Source organism: Dipodomys spectabilis, unplaced genomic scaffold, assembly GCF_019054845.1.
Source record: "Dipodomys spectabilis isolate Male_0828 unplaced genomic scaffold, ASM1905484v1 ptg000130l, whole genome shotgun sequence".
Taxonomy (NCBI): domain Eukaryota; kingdom Metazoa; phylum Chordata; class Mammalia; order Rodentia; family Heteromyidae; genus Dipodomys; species Dipodomys spectabilis.
The window spans coordinates 3,007,929-3,028,450 of NW_024870807.1; the positions used below are offsets into that span (position 1 = coordinate 3,007,929).

General features: G+C 54.0%; 1 protein-coding gene across 2 annotated transcripts in view; it reads left to right on the top strand.

Annotated features, from left to right (window-relative positions):
- The first annotated feature begins 1,776 nt into the window (after positions 1-1,776).
- Positions 1,777-20,522, top strand: part of Slc12a3 (solute carrier family 12 member 3) — a 34,724-nt gene continuing 15,978 nt past the window's right edge. Inside the window, exons 1-19 of one of the 2 annotated variants that reach the window (XM_042689907.1) lie at positions 1,777-2,083; positions 2,906-3,052; positions 4,000-4,075; positions 4,815-4,910; positions 5,103-5,242; positions 5,555-5,665; positions 6,788-6,899; positions 7,054-7,184; positions 10,261-10,345; positions 10,501-10,655; positions 10,880-10,987; positions 11,650-11,773; positions 13,461-13,562; positions 14,084-14,239; positions 15,281-15,380; positions 16,410-16,521; positions 16,803-16,943; positions 18,826-18,932; positions 20,148-20,230. In XM_042689907.1, coding sequence (XP_042545841.1) covers positions 1,802-2,083; positions 2,906-3,052; positions 4,000-4,075; positions 4,815-4,910; positions 5,103-5,242; positions 5,555-5,665; positions 6,788-6,899; positions 7,054-7,184; positions 10,261-10,345; positions 10,501-10,655; positions 10,880-10,987; positions 11,650-11,773; positions 13,461-13,562; positions 14,084-14,239; positions 15,281-15,380; positions 16,410-16,521; positions 16,803-16,943; positions 18,826-18,932; positions 20,148-20,230 — 2,368 coding nt within the window. In that variant the 5' untranslated portion in view covers positions 1,777-1,801. The remainder of the gene's footprint in view (positions 2,084-2,905; positions 3,053-3,999; positions 4,076-4,814; positions 4,911-5,102; positions 5,243-5,554; positions 5,666-6,787; positions 6,900-7,053; positions 7,185-10,260; positions 10,346-10,500; positions 10,656-10,879; positions 10,988-11,649; positions 11,774-13,460; positions 13,563-14,083; positions 14,240-15,280; positions 15,381-16,409; positions 16,522-16,802; positions 16,944-18,825; positions 18,933-20,147; positions 20,231-20,522) is intronic. The other variant, XM_042689908.1, reaches the window with a different exon arrangement.

The window sequence follows — 20,522 nt, forward strand, 5'->3', positions numbered from 1 at the left end:
TAGCAAGGAAGGAAGGAAGGAAGAAAGGAAGGAAGGGAAAAAAGAAAGAAAGAAAAAAGAAATGGGAGTAGAAAAGTAGCAGAAAATGTGTCCTCCATCTTTCTCTGGACCTTGAACAGAAACGGAGCTCCGATGTCTGGAGCTGGCAGTGGCCCCTCTGCCTGCCTCCATCCTCTGCCTCCAGGAGGAGCGATGCGGTCAGGGCTCCCTCTTCCCCTCTATTCCGGCTATTGACGTTCTGTCCCTCCTCCAGGACCATCCCTCCCACACCGCCTTCCCACACAGCTGGGCTGAGCTCCTTCCACGGCTCGTTCCCCACAAACTCCTGCGTGGAGCTAGTTCCCTGCTAACGTTCACCTACAAACACACATGATGGGAGTTAGTAAAGGTCTGTTGGGTGGGAAAAAGGAATTCTGTGATTTTCTCGGAAGCTGCTCAGACAGGACAGGGGAGTGAGCAAGGCACCCAACAGGGATGGTTGTTAGAGCCAGTATGCCTGGATGGGAGGGACAGAGGCAGCACTGTCCAGACAGAATTGTGGGCTGTGGGGTAAACGAGGCTGACCTGAGGAGCTCTTCGGGTTGGGGTGGCCCTTCAGGTTCAGGGCAGGGCATCAGACCTTTGTACCCCACATCCATATGTCATCAGTCTCCACATCCCCTCAGCCCTCCACAACTCAAAAGTTGAACCACTGGGGCCACAATGGTGTATGTGCCTGGGTGACCAGATTCAGGTCCTATTGCCATTGTACATCCAAGGTGTGGCCTCAGGCTGCTGGCAAACCTGGATCCTGACCTGTCATGGAGCTGAGACGGAGTCCCAGACCCACAGCCTGGCCCGTCCACCTGGGGAAGGGAGCTCCTATGCCAATCCTGCTGCTCCAGAGGCTACCACCAGCCCCAAGCCCTCAGGGCTCATCTGTCCACAGGTGGCTTCTACATACCCAGATGTGTTGGGGAAAATCACAAGAGGTACTGGGGGACAGAGCTGGAGGGGGCCTTCATTTTTATTTACTTTTTTACATTCTAATACTTTTTTCCTCAAAGTAAAATATGTATACATGGAAGATACTTAAGTGTGCAGAGTAAATGATCACTCATTGAACACATATCCATTCATATTTAATATCTTGGAAGTTAAAATATTAATAGAATAATACATTTGTTATTTGATCACAAATAGCATACTTTGGGGAAAACAATGAGATTTTTCCAAACCAAAAAAAAAAATGTGAGAAAAGTGAGATTATTTTATATCCCTGCAAATCTCTTTAATATACAAAAAAGGTGATTTAAAAAATGGTCGTGGGGCTTGAACTCAGGGCCTGGGCACTGTCCCTGAGCTCTTGTTTTAGAAAGGTGAATTTTTATATTAGCTTTATACTCCAACTGTTGCTATAGGGACTTCTTTTTTTACATATACGTTCATCTTTTCAAATGTCACATCACTCATCCATTCAAATCTTCTAAGTAAACAAAAAGAAAAAGCACAGAGAGATTTGGGACCCCTACGAGGGTCTCTCCAAACCTGCTGGGGAATGGCTCCTTGCCTAGTGCCTGGCTCTGGACAGCACAGCCCTCTTGGTGCAAGTCTGCCCTGTGTGAATGATGGGATAAATGGGGGCAGGACAGCACCCACACCTGCTCCGCCCCCCACCCCCACCCCGCACCGGGGACCCTGCTCACCAGCTGTAGGCGGTTTAGGCCAACCTCCCACCTCCTCCCTGCTGCAGGCCTGGCCTATAAAGCCACCTGTGTGTCCTTACCGACCCTGGTCCCCTCCCTCGACACCCAGAGCCACAATGGCAGAGCTGCCTGTGACAGAGACACCTGGGGACCCTGCTCTGTGCCGTGGGCGCTTCACCATCAGTACATTACTGGGGGCCGATGACCCCCCCTCAGCGGCTGCCTATGACAGCAGCCACGCCAGCCACCTGACCCACGGCAGCACCCTGTACATGCGTACGTTTGGTTACAACACCATCGATGTGGTACCTGCCTACGAGCACTATGCTAACAGCGCCCTGCCCGGCGAGCCCCGGAGGGTACGGCCCACACTGGCTGACCTGCACTCCTTCCTCAAGGTAAGTACCAGCTGGGGAAACTGGCCATCCCTGCGGAGTGGCCATAACTGAGTTACCCAACATCTCTGAGCCTGTGCCACAGGAACAGACAGGTGTCTTCCTCAGGGGTTAAGGGGTCCACATAGAAGAGTGGGAGAGGGTTCCATAAATTTCTGGGTTACATGAGTGGCTTCTGTTTATCCACGAGTGCCCTAAAGTTTAGAATGGGATGCTCAGAGAGAAAATTACCCTCAAACGAGCTGGAGAGGAGGAGGCTGGGAAGGTCCTCTCAGAGAGAAGCTTGCTGGATTTACCTACCGGGAGGCAGGGTGGATGAGGCTGGAGTGGATTCTCACCACGCCCTGTACAACCTCACTTTCCCCATCTGACAATTGGGTAGAATCATTCTAGATTCTGATGCTGAGACCTGTTGAGCTTATAAAGGTGCCTCCCCCTGCCAGAGGCCAGATGTGGCCTCCTGCTGAGACGAAGTGATGGGAGGAGGCCCCAGAGGTGAGGACAAGGCCCAGACAGCTGGCGGTCTTGCAGGGAAAGCCAGGAGAGCTAGCACAACCTGAGTGTTTGAGTCCTAGCCCTGCTGGGACCCACTGTGCAGCTGTGGATAAGCTGTTTCACCTCTTGGGAGTGGAGTACCAATGCCCTACCCCTCTCAGGCTACGAGACTGGCCTGTTCTCCAAGAAGGAGGAAGTACATGAGCAGGAGTGCCTTGAGCACCCAGCCTTCCATGGCTTCCTTGTGCTGTCAGGGAACCTGTCTGGGGATCGCCTGACACGTGGAACATGGGCAGGCAGGGATATGACTGGTGGTCTCTTGGCTCTCAGCAGGAAGGCAGCCACCTGCATGTCCTGGCCTTTGACAATCGGCCCAGCCATGAGCTGGTGGACGGGCTGGCGGAAGATGAGGCAGGTACCAACAGCCAGAAGAGTCCTGGGGAGCCCGTGCGCTTCGGCTGGGTTAAGGGAGTGATGGTGAGTGAGATATGGATGGGGGTGGGGTGGGGCTTGGTGTTAAGTAACTTGGGCAAATTAATCAAGCCCTGCCTCAATTTCCTCATTTGTAAAAGGAGCATAGAGGTGAAATCCTTGGCTCTAGTGGGGCAGGGAGTTATTAGGAGGAACTTCCCCTGTTTAGCCACCAGGTGGCAGCACTTAACACATAAATCCGCAGACCAGGTGGTGGTTTTTTTTTTTTTCCTATTGTTCTTCTTGATGGAAAGGAATAAGACCTCCAGACCTTTGCTTTGGAAGGTACAGATACTACTGCAGGACACTACAGACAGGACTTGATGGGGAAAAGGAGAAACTTTAGTTCTGCTCTGAAAGGCAGGAGGAAGGCCAGCCAGATTCTCTTCTTAACTCTGTCAACTGCTGTGACTCTTCCTTAACCTATTCCGCTGAGTTTACAGTCAGGGTTGCCTAGTCCCCAAGTGGGCCTGGGTGGCATCACAGAGCAGATGAAGGGCCCTGAAGCTCTCTGGGTGGTGAATACCACAAATAGAGTAGCAGCTCTACCTTGCAATGTATTGGGGTCACAAGGCCCTAGCAGGCCCTTCTCCCCAGAACTTCAGCCCCAATCACAGACCCTGGTTTTGCTCAAAATTTGGAAACAAAGCTCACAGCACCCCAGTCTCTGATTTCTTTCTTCTGTGAGTGGGGCATTAACTGGCATTCACTGACTCCTTCACATACCAGGCCCCAGAGGCCGACATCTGCCACAGGGCTGTGGTTGGCGCTGGAAGGAGTGGGGTCCTGGGCTCGGAATAGGGTCGCAGGGGACCATGCTTGCAGCCAATCCTCAGGCTGAGAGGCTGAGGGATGGGAGAGGATGGGAGCTAGAGGGCCTGAGCCTATAAAGGAAATAAAGCAAAAAGGAGTTAGATGCTTCTGGGAGTCTCTGATCTCCAATCTCCCCCCAGATCCGTTGCATGCTCAACATCTGGGGTGTGATCCTCTACTTACGTCTGCCCTGGATAACAGCACAGGCAGGCATTGGTGAGTGCCAGCGAGGAGAGGGTGGAGGGCATGCTTGAGTCCTGGTTCTCTTCCGCCATGTCCTCCATGAAGCAGCCTTGACCTCAGGTAGCAGTGACCCCAGGCCAGGTTTTCTTCTCCTTGGCCACTTTGGGTCCCTGTAGTGGCAGAGGTGAGGGTGGAGTGGCAGAGATGCATTAGATGTAGAGTTCGCAGTCCTATGGGTTTTCCTTGACTCTGTGTGACCTTCCTGAGTCCTTTCACCTCCTGAGCCAATTTTTACTACAAAGCATGCCGGTTCAGAACTTGCATTTTGAAAGACCAGTATACAGATGCTCACTCTGCAGCATGCTGTGTGACCTTGTACATGTTTCTTAACTCCTCTAAGCCTTGGTTTCCTCAGCCCCAGTAAACAGGGGCTGAGAATTACCTGTCTTACGGAGTTATTGTGGAGTTTATACAATGCAGAAAAACCAGTATTTGGAGCCCAGAGGTGTTCTGAAGAGGCTACTAGCACCGTGTTTATTACTGGAAGAGGGCTGATTCCCTCCCTACTGGCCATCTTTACCTGTTGCCTTATGAGCTCCCTGGCTCTTTAGAGCATGCCAGCAGGATAGGGACAGACACATTTGTCAGATGACAAACTGAGGCTTAGAGAAGGGAAGGGGTAGGAATCGTGTGGTGGATTTAGGGGTGGAGTCGGATCCCTCCATGGCTCCTCACTGACTGAATTTCTGGGCCTCATATTCACCCCACACAGTCCTCACCTGGGTCATTATCCTGCTCTCGGTACTGGTGACCTCCATCACTGGCCTGTCCATCTCAGCCATCTCCACCAATGGCAAGGTCAAGTCAGGTGGGCCTCCCCCCAACCCCTCCCCCCACCTACTTGGTCCTCCTTGCCCAGAAAACCCCTTTACGTTGGAGTTACCAAGGTAACTGGGACACTCTACACCCTAAGACAGCCCTGTGGCCACCCCTCCCCAGCTCTGTTGCCCTTCACCTGCCCCTCTGACTTGTGCCCCGACCCCTGCTCTGGCCCTGGTAGGTGGTACCTATTTCCTCATATCCCGGAGTCTGGGCCCAGAGCTAGGTGGCTCGATCGGCCTCATTTTCGCCTTTGCCAATGCCGTGGGTGTGGCCATGCACACTGTGGGTTTTGCAGAGACTGTGCGGGACCTGCTCCAGGTGAGGAGGGGTGGGCCCTGGGCAGAGGGAGTCGGGCAGGCCCCCCTCCTCTGCTCCTCCCATTGGGCTGGCCTTTCCTCTCTCACTCTATTTCATTCATCAGGGGCCACGGGCCCATCTGGCCACTCTGGGTGACAATGGCAGCTCATCAAGCAAAGACCAAGGGCCAAGGCCTTACAGCGGCCATCCTGGGGCATCTGCAGGCAGGGGAGGGGCTTGTGTTTGGGTCCTAAGGGTTCCTAAGTGGAATGGGGAGTCTGGAGAGACATGGGGTGCACGGGGGTGGCTGGTGACCAGCCTGGCCCCCATCAGGAGTATGACACGCCCATTGTGGACCCCATCAACGACATCCGCATCATCGGCGTGGTGACGGTCACCGTGCTCCTGGCCATCTCCCTGGCGGGCATGGAGTGGGAGTCCAAGGTAAGGAGCGTGGCCTGGGACCAAGTAGAGAGGCTGCTGTAACAAGGCCTGGGGCTGGGGGCTGGTTCTGCCTCTTCTTGTGTGTATGAGCTAGGATTGCAGTTTTGCTGCTGTGACAAAGAGACCCCTAATTCAGAGAGACTTCATTTCTCTCTCAAGTGATAATCCAAGAGGAAGCAGGGCAGGGCCAGCATCCTGGTTTCCATGGATGGGGGTGAGGTAGCCCCCAGGCCTCTCCATCCCCAGGCTGTGGGTCTTGTCCATCTGGTCCACAGTTGCCTCTATCCAAGCAGAGGAAAAGGAGGAAAGATTATCACAGAGCACGAGACTTCCCTTCCCCTGTCCTTTTCTTTTTTCTTTTTCCTTCTTTTTTTTAGTCAGTCGTGGGGGCTGAACTTTGGGCCTGGGCGCTGTCCCTCAGCTCTTCAGCTCAAGGCTAGTGCTCTACCACTTGAGCCACAGTGCCACTTCTGGCTTTTTCTGTTTATGTGGTGCTGAGGAATAAAACCTAGGGTCTCATGCATGCAAAGCAAGCACGCTACCACTGAGCCATCTTCCTCTGTCCCCTCCCCTGTCCTTTTCTGCCAAAGCTGGAAGAACTTGGTCTGAAGGTTACAAGGGATGCTGGGAAATAGGATCTTTGCACCATGTACTGAGCCAAGAGCCAGAGGTTTAAAATAGATATAAGGGGAGAAAAAGCATTAGCCTACAACCAGCAGGTGCATCCAGAAGAGTGGCCTTCAAACCCAGCAGGACCCGGTCCCTGAGACTGCCCCTCTCCCTTGTGGCTCTCTGGCCATAAAAGGACTATAGCTCAGTCTCCAGCTGTTCATTGCTCAGCTCAAACATCAGGGGCCAGGGCATCCTGCTTACATAGGCCCAAGGCCATCATGCCCTTGTATTCTTACTCTGAAATCACCCTATATAATCAGCGGAGACAAGAGGCCATTCTGCTCCCTGCCGATTCCCCAGCAGCTTGAGCATTGCTTGCTGTGTGATGGGTGCTGGGTGAGTGGCTGAGGGGCTGATGGAGGGTGCCAAGCCTGCCTCCCTGGTTGGGACCGCCTGGAGGTAGCCTGGGAGCCACCATCTGACATCTAGGGTCCTTCACCCCCCATCTAGGCCCAAGTGCTGTTCTTTCTTGTCATCATGGTCTCCTTTGCCAACTACTTGGTGGGGACGCTGATCCCCCCGTCCGATGACAAGGCCTCCAAAGGCTTCTTCAGCTATCATGGTATGTGCGGGGGGCAGTTCATCCATGAACATGACCCAGTGTGTGGGCAGCAGGGAGATGAGGTCCCCATGCTTCAGGGTGAGGGGCGACTGGCCAGCCCAGCCAGGGTCCCCAAGCCCTCCAAGCAGTTCTGACTCACATCTTGGTTTCCTAGGGGACATTTTTGTCCAGAACTTGGTGCCTAACTGGCGAGGTGTCGATGGCAGCTTCTTTGGAATGTTCTCGATCTTCTTCCCCTCAGCTACAGGCATCCTGGCTGGAGCCAACATCTCTGGGGACCTCAAGGTGAGCAGAGCACATTTCCCTGTGTCTTGACGCTATGGGGGCTGTGGGCTGTCTTGCTATCTGGCTGTCAGATGTGCTGCTGGGCACCAAGCTGGTCACAGAGTCTGTGGGCAGGACGGGGAAGGGGGGGGAGTTAGAAGTTCTGAAATTCAGTCCACTTCACTCAGTTCAATCTTGTTCCATTCTTTTCTTTCTTTCTTTCTTTTCTCTTGATCGTGGGGCTTGAACTCTGGGCCTGGGTGCTGTCCCTCAGATCTTCAACTCAAAGCAAGTGCTCTACCACTTGAGCCACAGTGTCACTTCCAGTTTTCTCGTGGATAATTGGAGATTAGAGTCTCACAGCCTTTCCTGTCTGGGCTGGCTTTGAACTGCAATCCTCAGATCTCAGCCTCCTGAGTAGCTAGGATTACAGGTGTGAGCCACCAATGCCTAGCTCTTGTTCCATTCTGCTGCCTGACCAGCAAAGGCCACAGTCCACATTTCTGGATTGACTAGTGGTGAAATGTGGCGTCAGGGCAGAAGTATGAAGTGTCTGGCACTTGGAGGATGTCTGAGGACTGGCTAGCTGCCCCCTTGGCCCAGAGAATGACTGACCCAGCTATGACTTAGCAAAACTGCTAGACTGTAAGCTGATACCCACGCCTTTCAGGGCTTCAGTTTGTTTATTGGTTTGATGTATGTGTGTATGCTGTTCCTGGGATTTGAACTCAAAGCCTGGATGCTGTCCCTTATCTTTCTGTGCCCAAGATGGGTGCTCTACCACTTAAGCCACAGCTCCAATTAAAGTTTTTTTGCTGGTTAATTGGAGATAAGACTCTCACAGATTTATCAGGCTTTGATCCTCAATCCTCAGACCTCATCCTCCTGAGTAGCTAGGATCATAGACACAAGCCACCGGCACCTGGCTCTCCACAGCTTTGAGGCAGGCGGCTCCTTGCTTGGTCCTCAAGGCTCCAGCCAGCTACCCAGCCTCAGCCCTCAACACTGCCACCATCTCCACGCTCCATGCCCCCTCCGGCCTTTGACTGTGTGTCGTCTCTAGCTAGGCCACCCTGCCCTTATTTCTTCTCCTTCTCAACTTCTATTCCCTTTACAAATCCCTCTTCCAGCATCTCTACCTGGCCTTCTCTCAGTGATGATTCTCCCAGGACATTGCAATCCAATGTCTCTGTCTGCTTTCCCCAGTTTAGTGTAGGACACAAGCTAGGGCCTGCATCCACGTTTGTGGATTGAATAGTGATGAAAGGTAGTGTCAGAGAAGAAGTATAATGTGGGGACAGACAGACTCATCACAGCAGTTTAATTAGCTGGAGGTAGGGCTGGAGCTGGACTTCGAAAGATGAATGGCCTGAGAAGCCTCTGCTGACAGCAGGATGCAGCAAACCAGTGAGAGTGTGACCAGCGGGGACCCTGGCCCTGGGCTGGAAGCATAGCTTCATTCCCAGCCCCATTCCCAGCCCCAAGCACCTCTCTTTTGATTGGCTAATTAGAGATAAGAATCTCTTGGACTTTTCTGCTTGGGCAGATCTCAGCCTTCTGAGTATTACAGATGTGAGCCACCAGTGCCTGGCTTGGGTTCTTTTGTTATTTTTGTTTCCTTCCCCCCCCTCCCTCCAAGAAAGCATCTCACTACATAGCTCAGGCTCACCTTCAACTCTCAATTCTCCTGCCCATGCCATGCTTTCCAAGTGCTGGGATTACAGGCAGGAACCATTAGGCTCTGCTTTTAAACTCCAGGGGGCTGGCTGACAAGGTTTTGCTTCCTCTGAAGGCTCCAGGATTGGATCCTTCCTGGCTTCCTCTCGGATGTGGTGGGTTCTGACAATGGTGTCCTGGTCCTGTTGTTTGTCCCTCTGATGTGGATGCCATTCTAATCATGTGGAGTTCTTTCCTCTATGTCTCTATGTCCCGTCTTCTTTAGAGACTCCTGTCCTTGCATTTGAGGCCCACTCATTCCATATGACCTCCTCTTTGCGAATCATATCTGTAAAGATCCCATTTCCAAAGAAGGTCACATTCTGAGGTTCTGGGTAGACATGCATGGTGGGGGGGGGTGTAGCACACTCTCACACCAGCAATAGGGCAGGAGTCAGTCCTGGTCTATTGGCTTTGCAGTGGTGAACTCCAACCCCACAGAGCGCCCAACCCCACAGAGTTATCTAGGTCGCTGGGACCCCTGGCAAGCCTAGGGGCCTCCTAAGACTCCAGCCTCCCTCCTCTCTGCCCCTCTGGCTGGCTGCATCCTCCCTCTACATTTCAACCTGTCTCTAATCTGGAGTTCTATTTGCCAAGTGGGGATGAAGCAGAATAGCCTAGGGAAAGCTGGGGTTTAGAGGTGGGCTGCTGAAGTACACTGGCCTATTTCCAGGCTGGGGTCTGTGTCTAGAGGGTGGTATGGGTCTTGAACTTGCTGTAGAAATCCCTGTGTTGTTGCTCCCGGATCAGCCACTAAGATCTGAAGTTGTGGCCTTCAGCAGGGTCAAGCCCAATAGTCACCAGTGGCTTCTGGAACTGGGGCTTCCTTACAATGCACCTGCCAGGTGAGGCTGTCCCTGAAATCACATTTGAGAAATGACTACAAGAGGTGAGCAGGTTATATGAGCAAAGCATGAGCTGAGTTCTTTGTCAGAGCAGAAGGAGACATTTGGGGCTGGTCTGGATCCAGACAGGTGGATCTGTCCGTGGTGGCTTAACACGTCCAGAGGGCTGACAGTGGGCAGAGCCAGGGGAGGGACCCATTCATCTCACCAACAAAGCCATCCCACATCAGCCACCCCTCATCTGCTTCACAGATAAGGGCTGAGGCCCTGGAGCTGAGCCGTGCTGACACAGAACCCTGCCAGCCAGATCCTCAACTTCAGCTCCCGGGTGTGGGTCTTCTCTCCTGCCTTGGGTGTCAAAGGTGGTCCCAGCCCTGTGACCATGGCCAAGTCCTTAGTCTCAAGGATCTTCCTCTCCATGTTTCCTTTCTGAGGGGCCCAAGTCAGGGACACTTGCCCACCTTGGCCTTAGACAAGGTACGGGGAGGACCAATGGAGGCCCAGGGGTGGTCTGATGCTCAATGTCCCTCCCACAGGACCCTGCTGTGGCCATCCCCAAGGGAACACTCATGGCCATTTTCTGGACCACTGTCTCCTACCTGGCCATCTCGGCCACCATTGGTGAGTGGCTGGCCCCCACCCTGGACACTGGGAAGGCCCGCAGGGTGTGGCTCGTGAACAGGGAGAGTTGGGCTGGAGGATACAGTTCTTCCATTGCCATCTCTGGGGGCCAAGGAGAAGCCCACCCGCCCACCCCTAGGCTCTCCCCTTCTCAGGCTCCTGTGTGGTGCGCGATGCCTCTGGGAGCCTGAACGACACGGTGGCAGCCAGCTCAGGAGCCTGCGAGGGGCTGGCCTGTGGCTATGGCTGGAACTTCACCGAGTGTGCCCAGCAGCACAGCTGTCGCTATGGTCTCATCAACTACTACCAGGTCCTGGGCCTCTGGCTCTGTGCTGCAGTGGGCGGATGGGGACGTGGTTTGGGGATCTGAGCCCTGGACTCAGGGGGAGAGGTGCTGGCTCCGGTGCCCAGTCCCCGTCTGTGAGTGGGCCTGGGGTACCCCGGGGAGGGCTGTGGACTCCCATCCCGGTGTCAGGACCAGCCTTCACCTTGGTGGGGTCCGGGATGTCAGCTCAGCCCTCCCTGTCCCTGTAGACCATGAGCATGGTGTCTGCCTTCGCTCCCCTGATTACAGCCGGCATCTTTGGGGCCACCCTCTCCTCTGCCCTGGCCTGCCTTGTCTCGGCTGCCAAAGTCTTCCAGGTGAGGCACGGGCAGGGGCCTGGTGGAGTGGGCCTGGGGTCCGGCTGGGGGCGGGGCCACGATTGGGAGGGGCCAGCGTAAGGGAGGAGCCAAGAAGGGGAGGGGCCAGGGCAAGAGGAGCCTGAACTGGGGGCGGGGCCATTCCAGGGGCGGGGCCACGTCGGGGAGGGGCCAGGCAGGGGCGTGGTTAGTCTGGAGGAGGGGCCAGCTGAGGAGTTTGGGGTAGGGGGCGGGGCCAGACAAAGGGGTCTGGGCTGAAAGCCCAGGTGGAAGGGTCCCCTGTGACTGCTATAAAGTCCCAGAGGGCTCACGTGACAGGGTCTAGCGGAGGGCGCAAGGTGCCAGGCAGGCCAATGCTTGAAGGAAGTGTCCCCTTCCTGTGGGGCGACTGGAGGAACCCCTTGTGTCTCCCCTGGGGCCTCCCCGCAGCATTTCTGCAGTCTCAGCACCCAAAGCTCCCGGATGCAGTGGCCCCTCTCGCGCTGCCCTTATCCTGTGTCAGATCGTTTAACAAAACCAGAAATCAGGGACCAGGCTGGGCGAGGCCCTGCCGAGGTCACGGAGGGACGGAGGGGGCGGGAGGGGCCGCACAGAGGCTGGAGCCCAGGCGGTCCCGGGGAGGAGGGGGCGGCCAGGTGGTGAGCGTGCGCCCCTACCCGCAGTGCCTGTGCGAGGACCAGCTGTACCCGCTAATCGGCTTCTTTGGCAAAGGCTATGGCAAGAACAAGGAGCCGGTGCGTGGCTACCTGCTGGCCTACGCCATCGCCGTGGCCTTCATCATTATTGGTAAGAGGCTGTCAGCCCTGGTGAGGGCCTGGCCTCTATCCTGGCCCAGCTGTCCTCAGCTCGTCTGCATGCTGCCAGCCTGGCACAAGGGGGCGCTCATCCAGGGTTTGGTGCTAGGAACTGAACCTGGGGCCAGGCACATGATTACCACACACATCTCTGAGCCACACTCCTCCCCGCCCCCAACTTCCCAGGAAGTCTTAGGGAGGACCCAGTGATGGGTCCCTCCTCGCCCCCTCCACCTCCTTTACCCCCTTCAGAGAGGGCAGAGAGCCTCTGTGCTTTGTTGGAAGGGCATCAGCTGTGTCCCTCTGGTTCTGCGCCCCAAGACCTGCCATCTCTGCTCCCCAGATCTAAAGGAACTCCCAGGACTGCTTTGGATCATGGTGGTCACTTTCTGGGGGGTGGGGGTTGATATCCATGCAGGTGGATGGGCTAGACAAAGCCAGTTTCCTTAGACTGAACTACTAGCCTGGTTTTGCCGTGTGCCTGATCTGTGGCATCGAGCAAGTTCTCCGAGCCTCAGTTTTTCATCTGTAGAATTGGAGCAATAGTGCATAGCAGGTAGGGCCCAGGTGGGCAGGAGACCATGTGTAGAGACACACTCACGCACCATGCTTGGCTAACACAGCTGAAGAAGCAGAGCTCACTAAAAGAGAAGTAGCAGCCAAGTACAGGCGGTGGCCCTGCTGAGTGCTTTCACCTTTAGGGGTGAATGGGGATTAGTGGGGTGCAGGTGAGTCCTCCTCCCCCAGCTCACAGCCATTTCCCTGCTGCCTAGCCTGGCCCCAGAGCTCACTAAACCATAAGACTTACCCAACAATCTAGCCAGTCTCTCAGGGAAGCTTCCAGACACAAAATGCTGGATCCTGGGACTGGATGTGCAGCTCAGTGGGTAGAGTGCTAGCCAATGAGTGAAAGCATCAGGTAGCAAGTTCAAGAGCATCTAGAATCAAGTTTAAGCCCGGGTCTCAGACCTAAAAAACAAACAAAAAAAAAGGAATCCTGGATTCTGAGCCAATGGAAGCAGTGTGCCGTTGGGGGATGGAGCCTGACCTTTGCTGGCCCCATCCATGCTTCTTGCTCACCAGAGCCCCTAACTCCACTTCTCTACAGATACTCCCCCCTTGACTCACACTCGATAGCTTTGGATCTGGGGGCTTCTGGGACTATGGCTTCAGATGCTCAGGAGCACTGAGTGTAGCAGGATCAGCACCTAAGTGGTGCTCATCTCACTTAGGGGGATCCCCAGGGAGGCACACACACACACAACTTTATCAGGGGTGTTGGAGCCAAGTGACACAGGGAAGGGAAGGAGGCACCGTGCGTGGGGCTGAGATACGGTCCCAGGGGCCTGAGTCACATTGCCACATGTATCTTTGCTGTAGTTTGTGGTTCAAAAGGGCCCCAGCCACTGCCCTCTGTCATCCCATAGCCTGGTGGGGCTTATTCCCATACTAAGACACTCTCCCCCAATCCGCATACACGTGTCAGCTTACAGTTTATAAGACACTGTCACTAAGAGCTTCACTAAAGGATGGACCTATTTCACAGATGGGAAGGTTGAGACCGGGCCTTGGGGGGCGGGCCTGCCCTGGGGTCCCCTACCCTTTTGAGTTTGAATGGCAGGCAATTCGGTGCTCGAGTCACGCAGCAAACTGCTATCTCTTTCCCTGGGTGCCTGAAGCTGAGCTCAACACCATTGCTCCCATCATCTCCAACTTCTTCCTGTGTTCCTACGCTCTCATCAACTTCAGCTGCTTCCATGCCTCCATCACCAACTCCCCCGGTGAGCAGACCCTCCACCCATTCCAGGGAAGAGGCCTTAGAGGGGTCCGGGTGGGAATGGGAGCCAGGGGTGGAGGCGGCCAGCCCAAGCTCATTCCTCAAGTTGAAACCTTGTGAAGGGAACATAGGGACCCTAAAGCAGCCGCCACCCCTTCCCAAGTTCTTACAGTGATGCAGATTCACATGTTATTTGCATTCTGTGGAGTTGTTCTAGTTCCTACTTTCATCAATATTTCAGGAGCCAGCAGATTCCCCAGAGGGAAGAGGATTTCCCAAAGTCTAGGGGCTGTCCCAGACAGTGCTGTCACTGCACTCTGCTTTGTCTTGAGCTAGATGCTTGGGCCCTAGGTTGAGCCCTGGCCAGCAGCGTAGGGGGACAGGCCTCCCCCAGAGCATGCCCAGCAAGGAAGCAGCTGCAGGGCCCATCCTCCTGTGTGGTGGCATGGCCACTTGACCCTGCTCTGAACCCAGGAGGAGGCTCTGGAGCCTGGGGCATGCACACTGATCTGGGTCTTCCCCCAGGGTGGAGACCCTCATTCAGATACTACAGCAAGTGGGCAGCATTGTTCGGGGCGGTGGTCTCCGTGGTCATCATGTTCCTGCTTACCTGGTGGGCGGCCCTCATCGCCATCGGCGTGGTGCTCTTCCTCCTGCTCTATGTGATCTACAAGAAGCCAGGTGTGTTGGTGAGGGCTGGGTGGGCCCAGTCCCCATGCCAGATCAACAGGCAGCCAGGCCTGCCCCTGCCTTGGCTGGTGCTGCCCATTCCAGCTCTGCCTTTCCCAGAGTACCAGGCTGGCCTACCACCACTCATCTCTTCATGGGAAAAAGTGCTCAAAAGGACCTAACTATTGAGAGATCACCCAGGACCAGGCACCCCCACTCAAAGGGCCCAGAGTCAGCTCCTGAGAGGGGCTAGCCCCTGGGGCTTGCACACTTAGTGTAACACCACACTAAGTCTGAACCACTACTTGCAAGGCAGTTCAAAACCAGTTAAGATCCTTTCTCAAAAACAAGTTGTATATGGTGGCACACGCACACCTGTAATTGCAATTACTTGGGAGGTGAAGATTGGAGGGTCATGGCCCAAGATCAGCCCTGGACAAAAAAATTGCCAGACTTCTACCTGAAAAACAAAGCAAAAAGCCTGGAGGGTGACCAAGAGGGGGCTGTGAAGGGTGGTGGCTCATCAGGGGAACAAGAATCTATATGCAGGCAACAGAGACCCAGCGTGGGGAAACCCAACCCCAGACAGCCTAGAACTCCACATTTGAACCTGAACTTGACCTTGTTTGTCAGGGTTGGGGAATACTTTGTAGCATTCAGGATCTTGATCGTCTTTAAGTGTGCACCTATCCAGCTTGTGTCACAGCTCTGCTGGGCAGCCCTGATCACTACCTCCCTCTTCTCCTCACATGACCAGATTTTGTTGTTGTTGTTGTTGGTGGTGGTGGTGATTGCTGGGCTTGAGCTCAGGGCCTGGGTCCTGTCTCTGAGTTCTTTCACTCAAGGGTAGAGCTCAATGACTTTGAGCCACAGCACCACTTCTAGTTTTTTGGTGGTTAATTGGGGATGACAGGGACTTTTCTGCTTGGGCTGGCTTTGAACTGTGATCCTTAGATCTCAGCCTCCTGAGTAGCTCAGATTACAGGCGTGAGCCACCAGTGCCCAGCTCACATGATCAGTTTTGCTCCCGTGATTTCTAAATCTTGTCCACAGAGGTGAACTGGGGCTCTTCCGTGCAGGCCGGCTCCTACAACCTGGCTCTCAGCTATTCGGTGGGCCTCAACGAAGTCGAAGACCACATCAAGAACTACCGGTGACCAGTGTCTGGGACCGCAGGCAGAACTGGGGTGGGGGAAGTCCAGCCTGGGGGAGGAGCACCACCTGACCATCAGAAATTAGGATGGGGATTGCCTAATGGGGGGCTGAGCAAGGAAAAGAGTCCACTGGGAGAGTGATCTGGGGAACAAAGGAACAGAAGCAGGCAGCCCCAGATCCCCCTCGAAGCTGGCAGAGAATCATGCACCTTTCTGCCTTCTTCCTACCTGATTATCTGTTTATGTCACACATTGGGACATAAATGTGTGACATTTATGACACAAATGAGGACAGTGAGACTCAGAGAGGCTAAGTAACTTACCTGACTAACTTTGTGCACAGCTGCTGAACATGACCCACTGAGTCTGGCTTTGACTGATCAGCACCAGTGCCCCTTGATTACTAACTACCCTGTTTTGCCTCTCCGAGGCTCAGTCCTCTGCCTAGATAACATAGTGGGCTTGCAGATGGTGGGCCTCCTTATGAGCAGTCTTTATTGGTTCATCAATGTGCTGGGCAGGGCAGGGCAAAGGAAGGGTATCTGGTAAAGGGTCAGGTGGTCTGAGCAGAGAAGAAAGAGAGACAGTGATAGCATCATACCAAGTCTAGAAGACTACTTGATAGGCAGTTTGAGGCCAGCTTGTGCAAAAAGTTAGTGAGCTGGGTGTGGTGGCACATATCTATAATCTCAGCTACTTGAGAGGTGAAAATAGCCCAAGATCAGCCTAGGGCAAAGTTGCCTACTTGAAAAACAAACTAAAAGCAAAAGAGCTAGGCGGGGGCATGACTCAAGTGGTAAAGCACTTGCCTACCTAGCACATTTAAGGCTGTACTTGGCGGCGGGGGCGGGGGGGGGTGTGGCGGGAAGAAGAGTCCCTAGAAACACAGACAGAAAGTGAATCCCAAGGCCATACCAGGATTCAGGATGATGTTGGAGCCAGGTGAGCTCCGAAGGTACCTCACTTAGTACCAGGAACCCTGGGGACCTCTCCTGATGGCTCTCTCCCCTTTTCCTTTTCCTTCTCAGTCCCCAGTGCCTGGTGCTCACAGGTCCCCCCAACTTCCGCCCGGCCCTGGTGGATTTTGTGGGCACCTTCACCCAGAATCTGAGCCTGATGGTCTGTGGCCACGTGCTCATTGTAAGTGTCTGGAGAGATGGAGCAGAGCCAGAGCCATCGGGACTGCTGGATGGGGAGGGGGGGAGTGGGGGGGGGGCCAGCAGAGGCTGGCCATGTTGTCTGTCTGCCTGTAGGTGCCTGTAGGTCTCTCAACCTTCCTGGTTGCCAGTGCAGTACACCGCCTCTCACCTGCATGCTCCCTTCTAAGCCTACAAGGCCCACCTCTGTGGGCCTGGGATCTTGGGCCAGGGCAGGAGAGAAAGAAGGCAAGTCCCTGATGTCAGCAGTCCCATCACCCACAGGGACCCCACAAGCAGAGGATGCCTGAGCTCCGGCTCATTGCCAATGGGCACACCAAGTGGCTGAACAAGAGGAAGATCAAGGCCTTCTACTCAGACGTCCTTGCCGAGGACCTGCGCAGCGGCGCCCAGATCCTTATGCAGGTGTGCCAGGCTGCACCAGAACCGCAGAAGGGCCCAGGGGTCTAGTGGACACCCCTTTATTGAAACAGGAGTTTCCCCCTTCCCCAACCTTTCTTGGGTCTTCTGGCACCCTGGCACCTGCTGCAGAAGCCTGCAAAGAGGAAGGGAGGGGAGGGGAGGGGAGGGGAGGGGAGGGGAGGGCTGGACCACAGCCAGGTCCTGGTTTTGTTTTTATTTTATTCAGTTATAATTTATGTGCCATAGGTGAAGAAGAAAAAAACACTGAGTGTATAGCTTGATAAATGTTTGCTAATGTAGACCCCACCCAATTGTGTATGTGCTAGATCTAGAACATTCCACCAAGCAATGAACTCACAGCTCTGTGTAAAACAAGAGGAATACTGTGAATCCCTGACTCAGCAAAGGAGAGTCCTTCCCAGTAGTTTTAAGCATTTCTCTCATGTGTGCGTGCATGCACACATGTGTGTCCTCCAATCCTGGAGTTTGAACTTGAGGCATTGAACCTTCCCAGCTTGTTTGCTTGACTGGTACTTTACTTGAGCCACACCTCCAATCTTGGCTTTTTGCCAATTGTCTGGGAGAGAGTCCTTTTGTTGTTGTTGTTGTTGTTGTTGGTTGTGGGGCCTGAACTCTGGGCCTGGGTGCTGTCTCTTAGCTCTTCAGCTCAAGGCTAGCACTCTACCACTTGAACCACTGCACCACTTTCAGTTTCTTCTGCTTATGTGGTGCTGAGGAATTGAACCCAGGGCCTCAGGCATGCAAGGCAAGCACTCTACTACTGAGCCACCTTCCCAGCCCTGAGAGAGTCGTACTGACTTCTCTGCTCAGGCTCACATCAAACCTCAGTTCACCAGATCTCAGCCTTCTGAGTTGCTAGGATACAGATATGAGCCACTAGCACCTGGCTAATTGTATACTTTACAATGGTTAATTCTGTAATGTAAATTTCATCTATTTAAACATCTTAAAAAGAAGCTCGGTGCCTGTGGTTCATGCCTTTAATCCTAGCTACCCAGGAGGCTGAAATCTGAGGATCACGGTTCAAAGCCAGGAAAGTCCATGCGACTCTTATCTCCAATTAGCCACCAGAAAACCAGGAGTGGAACTGTGGCTCAAAGTGGTAAAGTGCTAGCCTTGAGCAAAAAAGCTCAAGAATCACACCCAGTTCCTGAATTCAAGCCCTATAATCCCCCCCCCCCCACACACACACACAAAAAAAAGGAAAAGAAATGTGTATGTGTGAGTATGTGTGTGTGTGTGTGAGAAAGAGAGCGAGGGGGTGGAGAGGGAGAGAGAATTATTGAGGAAATCTCTAAGCTTGACATCCAAAAATCAAATTGCTTTCTTTCTTTTTTTTTTTTTTGTCAGTCGTGGGGCTTGAACTCGGGGCCTGGGTGCTGTCCCTCAGCGATTCAGCTCAAGGCGAGCGCTCTACCATTTGAGCTACAGCGCCATTTCCAGTTTTCTGGTGGTTTATTGCAGATAAGAGTTTTACGGACTTTCCTGCTTGGGCTGACTTTGAACCGTGATCCTCAGATCTCAGCTTCCTGAGTAGCTAGGATGACAGGTGTGAGACACCGTACTCCGCTCAAAAATCAAATTTCTTAGGAGAAATGAGTTGTCAGCAAAGCAGGGCTGGGAAAATGTCATCCCTTGGCCACAGGGAGCCACAGGGACAGGGGCCACTCCCAAACTAGCTGCACCTTCTGTGGCGTGTCCAGGCGGACCCAACTCTAGAGGGGGTTGTGTCTCCTGAGCCCCGGCAGGTCACCTGGAAGGAAGCTGCGCTGAGGGAGAGCCACACCCTGATCACAGAACGGACCCCCAGCCTTAGCTGCCCGCCCTGCCCTCCTGACCTTCCCCACTTCCCCAACCCTGGCAGGCTGCAGGTCTGGGGAGACTGAAGCCCAACATTCTGGTGGTGGGGTTCAAGAAGAACTGGCAGTCGGTTCACCCAGCCACGGTGGAGGACTACATTGACATCCTACAGTGAGTGGGGCAGAGATGGCAGGGCCAGAATCTGTTGATGTGGCCCCTGGGGCTTCCTAGAACTGGGGAGGTGGGGAGGAGCAGCGGGGACCATGAGAAGTTGACTTCCATTTGCTCAAGGCTGAACAGGAAGCAGGTTTTTGTGTGTGTGTGTGTGTGTGTGTGTGTGTGTGTGTGTTGTGTGTGTATGTGTATGTGTGTGTGTGTCTCATTCTGACCTATGGGGCCATGGACAACAAACAAGTTCAGCAGGGAGCTGGCAGGGATAAGAGTGAAGTGGGCCAGGTGTAGGACAATAAGGAGCAGTGTGGCAGCTGGAAAAGCCAGCGCCACTGGCTTTAGCTAATTGCATCCTGAAGCAATGTGGGTCATGTCTTGCCAGAGATTTAGATTTTCCAGAGTAGCTTAAAATCTAGGTGTCTTTGCAAAAGCCTTGTGTCCACATGTGGCCCCTCAGAAGGCCCAGGCCCAGCTCAGACCTCTGAGTTTGTTTCATGTTCCACGGATGAAGCCAGGCCCCAGGACTGAGCTCCCTGTGGGTTTCAGAACAGACTCCCATCCCTGTTTTCCTCCAGCTCTGCGCGAGGCACAGTCCACAGGCAGCTGGCCTGGGCTGCTTTCTTGCCTTCATGCTGCATGGAAAATTGACACTGTTAAGAACTACCAGGCCGAGGGCTGAGGCCCTGGGACCCGCTTCCAGGTCTGCTGTTTACCAGCATGATTCCAAGGTGGTAGAATCTGGCTCCAGGCTTCCCCAGCTCCCCCATACCTAGGCAGTCCCTAGATGCTTAGCCAGATGAGTCTGACACAATCCATGACTCAGGGCACTGGGTCAGGAAGGCAGGGAGTGTGCCTTAAGAGGTCAGAAGCTTTCTAGATGCCCCGTAGCCATTCCTGAATGTGTGTCTGTAGTCCTAGCCGCAAGCTGGCTACTTGGTGCCTTGTGTGGTGGTTACAAGTGCTTCCCCAGGACTCAGTTGGTGTATGGGGCAAGGGGTGGAGGGGATGTGAGATTCCCCAAGTGTATCAGGTGGTTAGGGTATAATTTAGTTTTTCCCCAAGGGATCCTGAGTGACTCTCCCGTTTGGTCTGTGTATTACACAAATGGGGAAACTAAGGCCCTGGTAAGAGAAAGAGTATGGCGGGAGGCATTATGGTCTCTGGGGATCAGGTCACTTCCCAAATGGGAGGCTGAGATCAGCATCCTCATTTCAGCGATGCCTTCGACCTCCACTATGGAGTGTGTGTCCTGAGGATGCGAGACGGCCTCAATATCTCTGAGGTGCTGCAGCCCCACGGTGAGTACGGGCCGTGCCGCCCAGCCCCGCCGACATCTACAGCAGAGCTGGTACCCTGGTGGCTCATGCCTGCAATCCTGCCTACTCAGAGGCAGGAAAGTCAGTGAGACTCTTTATCTCTAACTATCCAGAAGTGGAGCTGCGGCTCAAAGTGGTAGAGCCCTAATCTTGAGCAGCAACACTCAAGGACAATACCTAGGCCTTGAGTTCAAACCCCACAACCGACAAGATAAACAACAACCTAGAACAGCATCCTGGAAAGTTCTGGAGCCCAAGGTTCTCAAGTAAACCA